At 43.1% G+C, this 6,515-nt stretch overlaps 1 protein-coding gene across 1 annotated transcript in view; it reads right to left on the bottom strand.

Annotated features, from left to right (window-relative positions):
* The window catches only part of LOC9630193 (UDP-glycosyltransferase 85A3), a 19,800-nt gene extending 17,021 nt beyond the window's left edge, over positions 1-2,779 (bottom strand). Inside the window, exon 1 of the mRNA XM_024666347.1 lies at positions 2,703-2,779. Within this exon, the coding sequence (XP_024522115.1) occupies positions 2,703-2,724 (22 nt within the window). The 5' untranslated portion in view covers positions 2,725-2,779. The remainder of the gene's footprint in view (positions 1-2,702) is intronic.
* Positions 2,780-6,515: the final 3,736 nt, after the last annotated feature.

The following is a 6,515-nucleotide window of genomic DNA, read 5'->3' as shown; positions in this document are numbered from 1 at the left end:
TGTGTTAGTTCCATTTTAGTACTATATGCTATTCATAGTAAGTATCTAAATCCACTCAAGAAGTATATCTATGGAATATAAAAAGTACTATAGTATTGTTCATGCATGTTGATGCATGATCTAGTGCCAATTCATATTTAGTAAGTTTCACACACAACTCTTAGTACTAAGGGTGAAAGCATAAAGTGTGTGTTCCTCAAGTAGGGGGGGGCGGGGGGGATGGGGGTTCCAACTGTATAGTAGAGATAATGGTTGAAATGCATGGTTAACCACCTGAGGCATTAGTTTGGTTTCTATTAGACTGTGTTACTTCTTGTTCTATGTCCAACTTAGATTTAAGCCTGTAGCATACATGAATTTGGAGTTGAACTCCAAGCCTATTGCACTACAAAACGAGGGTCTAATACAATCCCACGAGCACCAATACCCCATATCTAGCACTTACATGCAAAATGGTGTTAAAAGGTGTCTGATACAATTTTGGTATACTAGTGGTACCCTACCCACTAGAGCAGTATGGAGTTTAGATTTAAACTCAAATTAAATGCAGAACAAGGAGTGACAACCCAACAGAAGCTAAACTAATATCTCAGATGGTCGGATATACATTTAAATCACTATCCCTACTATACATTTGGAACCCCCATAACCCCCCCCCCCCCCCCCCCCACCTTGAGGAACACATGTTTTGGACTTTCACCCCAAGCCTCCCTTAGTGCCAGGAGTTGAAAAGTTCAAAACTTTCTAAATATGAAATATCCTTAAATTGCAAATCTGGATACAAGATGAACACCATTGTGTTCAAGACAATCTCTATATTCTGTAGATATGCCAAATGAGTAAATCTAGATACTTCATATAATAACATTTGGGACCAGAATGAGATTAACACAAAGGGCATGATAGCGAGAGTGTTTGGTAAACACAATAAGCTATCATATAGCGATATTGAAGGACTATACTTAATACATGAGGGTTTTTGCCAAACCAGTGGAAGACATAGAAAAAGAAAACTAACAAGCCGAGCCAAGTATATTTGGCTAAATAAACACTTAAGAATTTATTCTTTATGCTCATCTGGCAAAATACAAATGCTAAGTCCAATTTACTAACACTTGGATAAAAGGGGATAATAAAGGGAATTAACAATATCGACCTCTTGCCATCATGGCAGTAAACTGTAAGGACTAGTTGACAAATATCTTTCAATACCAGAAATCATATTTATAACAAAGCCCAAGCTCCATGTTTCTCTAGTTATTGGCATATTCTCCTCTTCATGTTAAGCCACTAGTATGCCAAAATTATGCTAAACATTTTTTGACACCATTTAGCATATAGATGCTGGATATGGGAAGCTCGTATTTGTAGGATTGAGAATATACTGGACCTTTGATTCATAGCACAACAAGCTTAGAATTTAACCCCAAATTTAGGTATGCTATAGAGATGTTAAAAGTTTTAAGACTATTCTAAGTCGCACCATGCTCCTACCCTTTCATTCACTAGGTTGTATATTCAAGAGTAGTTCCATGCTTTACTTCTTTCACTCCTTGGTTCCATGTTTAATAGTTTGGCTTCAGCCCTTCATTCAGTGACCTAAGGCCTTGAAACTTGGGTTCTGCTACATTATCTTTAAGCACGTGGCATGTAGCATATAGCAAGTGGTACATGGCATGTGGAGGGTTAAAGTTCTGCTCTATAGTTATTCTATGGTAAACCATCATAGAGTATAAGGTGAAAACCATATATAGTATAGTTAAACAATGATAAAGTCTCTTATATAAAAATCATATTAAAAATTGCTATATATAATTGGTATGTGATAAGCATAAAAAATTTGATATAAAGAGGACACAATCACATAAACAATGTTGTTAGGTGACAATAATGATATATCATTTATAGCTTTGAATAACACACTTCTTAATCAACAATAGTATGGTATAGTATGTAATAAAAGTTGAAAAGGAAGAACAGTACAAACACAAATCTAAATTTAAAAGAGAATGAAGGAATAAAAACAAAAAGACAATTCTAAACACTAAATAAAACATTGCTAAAAAACCTTCTTTTTCAAGACAAATTATCACTTTATAACCAATACTTATATACAATAATGGATGGATCAAATTCAATCTTAAATGGATAGTCCATATACTATAATATTATAATTAAAGTATTACCAAAAACAAAGTTTAATCATATCAGGAAAGGAACCTTGCTTGCCTCCAATCCCAGTGTGATCTCCTCGAATTGCTTGGCAGTCATGAAGGAGACGCTTCCAAACAAAACATAGAGAACCGAGCTCTAGCCATGGAAGACAAGATTCATCTGGAGTTCTCAAGCTAACCTCTTTCAATCCAGTTGAATTGATCGCTTCTCCCTTGAGAGGAAACAATGGTCCAACAGGCACAAACTTCGCCCCGAATCCTTCCCTCATCGCTTCAAAAACTCGCAGCTCGATGTCATGGACAGAGTTTATCAGAAACCAAGAATCCCGTGTGATCCTCTTGGAGAGATGCAATGACTGCTCTTCCCTGACTTTCTGGAATTCTCCGTCGTGCATGAAGAGTGGAATATCTTGTGATCTTAGCTCCATTCCAGGGATGTAAGAGATCAGCTTGTCATCTCCCTCTATCACATTCTTGAAAACTTCCATGTTTTCTTAGAACAAACTTCTAGATTCATCGAAGCTTTACCTTTGACAGGAACGTCTCCCATCTCCAGGAGCTTTGGAACGTGGAATTCGATGGCAGCCCAAGCAGCATTTCCCGGCCAAAAGCTCGCTCCAGCTAATCCAGCCTTTTTTTTGCATCATGTGGAGCACTGAGATGGTAAAATTCCGAGACGACTCTGCTTCTCGATCGATCCGGGACAAGAGCTCCGCAAGTGGATCCTCGATGGACTCGAGGCGAATGTCCTGGCCATTATTCACAGGATTGGCCTCGCTCTTCCAGGATTGCTGCAAGGTTTCGTGGATGCTATCAACGTTGATGATGGTCACAGTGACTCCAAGGAGCGCGAGCTTGCGGGCAAGATAGACGAGTGGAATGACATGTCCCTGTGCTGGAAGTGGGATAAGAACAACGTGAAGTTTCGAGAGAGAGCCCATGGATGATGATTAGACCAGTTTAGAAAGAGGGAGTTTTGAGCTACTAGCATTTATGGGCTGAATTGGACATTGTTGTTTCTTCTATGTCTTGTCTTTCATTATTTGTATGATTGGCAATAGGGAACCATACAGTCCAGATATTAAGTGGTGAGAATTCTACATTCTGGCTTGAAGCCTAGCAGACACATATTTGTTTTGTCCTTGTGTTATTTGTCGCATGAAAACTTCGTACTCTGAATCAGACAAACAAGTTAAAGTTGAATTTATTACTAAGATTATTCTAATTCCTTTTAACAACCTTTAATGCCTTTAAAACTTTTAAGCTCAGATTAGAGAGTTTAGATAGTTTTTTTATCAGAACCCCTTCTATTTGACTGCTTCTTTTGTGGAAGATTATGTAGATCAAATTCCTCACGCTCTGAGTGACGAGTGGAAGTCCTCTCAAAAACAATCAACTTGCATTGAGGTGCCAGCGTTAACGTCCCCTCGTTCTTCACATCAAAGTATCTGATGGTCAACTCTCGCGTTTTAGGGTTGGGATCGTCCTGGTTGTAGTCTCCCATTGGAAACCACCATTGGCAGGGATACTCTATGTTGCCCCACAACCGGAATTTGTAATACCGGAGATTGGATTGAACAATTGCTTTTGTGACAAGAGTGTCCTTGGAAAGTGTCGCACCCCAAAAATGGCCTAAATACTTAGCTTGGGCTAAGGTTGAGCCTAAGTGGTGAGTTTGGGCTTAAGGTTAGTACTAATCCTTGGGTTAGGGCTAAACCTTGGGTTTAGACCATCCTTAGGTGGCACCCCTTCGACACTTCATCAATCTCCACCAAGGGTCACTGAGTCTCCGCCACCTCAGTGATCCATAAGTCACATCCCTTACTTTGTTGACACAAGGTTCCAAGGGATGCCTCCTTTGGACACATCACTGATCCTCGACTCAAGGGTCGCAACCCTTCCTTGTGTTTATATACTCACATCCATTCAATGCAAACCATCCTACCTTTTGGCAAAGCAGTGTGTGCTACTTTCCAAGTGGAAAGATCCTTGGGTTCTAGACTAGTAGTGTTGGGGCTTGGGGTTTTCCTTTCGAGCTTCATTTCTGGTGCACTGCCCGGGAAAGTATGCACATTGCTGCTCTGCCGATGGAGTGAAGAATCCGAAGACAGCTCGGTAGCCGAAGACAGCTCGGCGACTTCACTAAAGGAGGGGTGTGTATGCGCCGTTCGCAGTACGAGTACCAGAAATTGCTTGAGGAGAGACAACAAGAAGCCGAGAGAAGAGAAGCACAAAGGTTATTCCGGGAGGAGAGGTATCGTAGGAGACAAGGCCCTACACCCACTCCGGAGACAAGCCCAAGACCAAGCCGAGAGACATCTCCGGTTGGATCATCTAGAGAAGAACAAGAAGAAGAAGAAGAAGAGCAAGAGGAGGTTGTGATATCACCTCCTACACCACCACCATCACCACCACAAGCACAAGGACAAGGTCAGCAACAACAACAACAACCACCACAAGCAATGGCAACCGCGACAACAAAGATGAAATACTCTACCTTCACGGGAGTTGGAGATCCAGACGCTCACGTGATGGCATTTGAGAACACCACTACAGCAAATGATGAAGCTGGAGCCGTGGAAAGGAGGAAGCTATTTCCTGCTACCCTTCTTGGAGTGGCGGCGGAGTGGATGACCACTATTCCGGCAGGAGCTGATTGGGTAGCGTTGCGAGCAGCGTTCCTAACAGCGTTTCGACCTGTTGGATTCAATCAATGGATCATGGATAGCCTCTATGATTTCCAAATGTTGCCCGGAGAGAGCTTACAAAGTTATACCTTGCGATTCAAAGGTCTCTTGCTCAAGAGAACTCCACAACCTACGGCAGAAGAGCAAGTGAGATACTTTGTGGGAGGTCTTCCCCTCCCTTTGAAGATTCACGTGAAGTGCCAAAGCCCAGCGGACTTGAATACCGCAATAGCTTTTGCTGGGAATTGGGAACAAGCCCATCTTGGAGTGAATCGTCAAATGATGAGCTCGGGGAGTTCATCGGCCAATCCTATGGCCAACATGGCTACGACGAATCCAGCCATGTATTCAACAAGTGGACTCCACGGAGGAGTTGCACCTGCGGGAATGGGAACTATGGACTATACAAAGATGGCATACTCAACGGTACCTGGTCAAGTTCCTTCTCCCATGATGCAGCAGCAAATGCCTTATGGCATTTATCAACAATCACCGGTTCCGGATGTGAAAGCTAAAGTACAAGCCGAAGTGAAGAAAGCACAAGAAAGTTTGGTGGAAACCCTTACTCAGAAGATGTCGGACCTCCAGCTCAATTGGATTAAGGGAGTCCAAAGCCCCGGACGACAGCAGAAGACCAGGGACAACATTTGGTGTGTTCGTTGCCGAAGTTACGGGCATTATCCCAACGAATGCCCGCAAGATGCTATACCTCGTTGCAAGCATTGCAAGCGAGCGAATCATAGATCAGAAGATTGCCACTATAAGCCGGGGAATCAGGTTCAAGCAGCTTACATCCATGCTACACCAGGAGGAATGCCTCAGCAGCAACAACGGATAAGCGATTGGGATAAGCGGTTGCTCGACACTCTTTGGGCTTATCGTGTTGCCTATAAGGTAACTACTCATGCTTCACCTTTTCAATTGGTCTACGGACAAGAAGCGGTGTTGCCATTGGAGCTTGAGATTCCTTCCATGCGGATGGCGGTGGAACACGCAATGGATTGGGATGGAGCTCTTCAAGCTAGGTTGGAGCAGCTTGATAAGTTGGACGAGCGACGTCAACTTGCTTTCCAAACTCGGGAAGCTATCCAGAAAAGAAGGAAGGCATGGTATGACCGATTCCTTCGTCTCAAGCTCTTCAACGAGGGTGACCTAGTACTTCTCTACGAGAGTAAGTATTGGAAGCGACCTGGCAAACTTCGAGTTCGCTGGATTGGACCATATCGAGTGGAAGCTGTGTTTCCAAACGGCTCTGTGCAACTCAAGGATATGGAAGGAACTTCTCTTTCTACTCGCGTGAACGGGTCTCGCCTACGGAAGTACTACCCGCCGGAGACATTTTATCCATCTCAAGGGAGTGAGGAGGAGAGTGCTCCGGGACGTAGCACTATTGGAGGGGGGGTGATGTCGCACCCCAAAAATGGCCTAAATACTTAGCTTGGGCTAAGGTTGAGCCTAAGTGGTGAGTTTGGGCTTAAGGTTAGTACTAATCCTTGGGTTAGGGCTAAACCTTGGGTTTAGACCATCCTTAGGTGGCACCCCTTCGACACTTCATCAATCTCCACCAAGGGTCACTGAGTCTCCGCCACCTCAGTGATCCATAAGTCACATCCCTTACTTTGTTGACACAAGGTTCCAAGGGATGCCTCCTTTG

Source organism: Selaginella moellendorffii, unplaced genomic scaffold (assembly GCF_000143415.4).
Source record: "Selaginella moellendorffii unplaced genomic scaffold, v1.0 SELMOscaffold_139, whole genome shotgun sequence".
Classification (NCBI taxonomy): Eukaryota; Viridiplantae; Streptophyta; class Lycopodiopsida; order Selaginellales; family Selaginellaceae; genus Selaginella; species Selaginella moellendorffii.
This window is presented reverse-complemented; position numbering and strand designations above follow the sequence as displayed.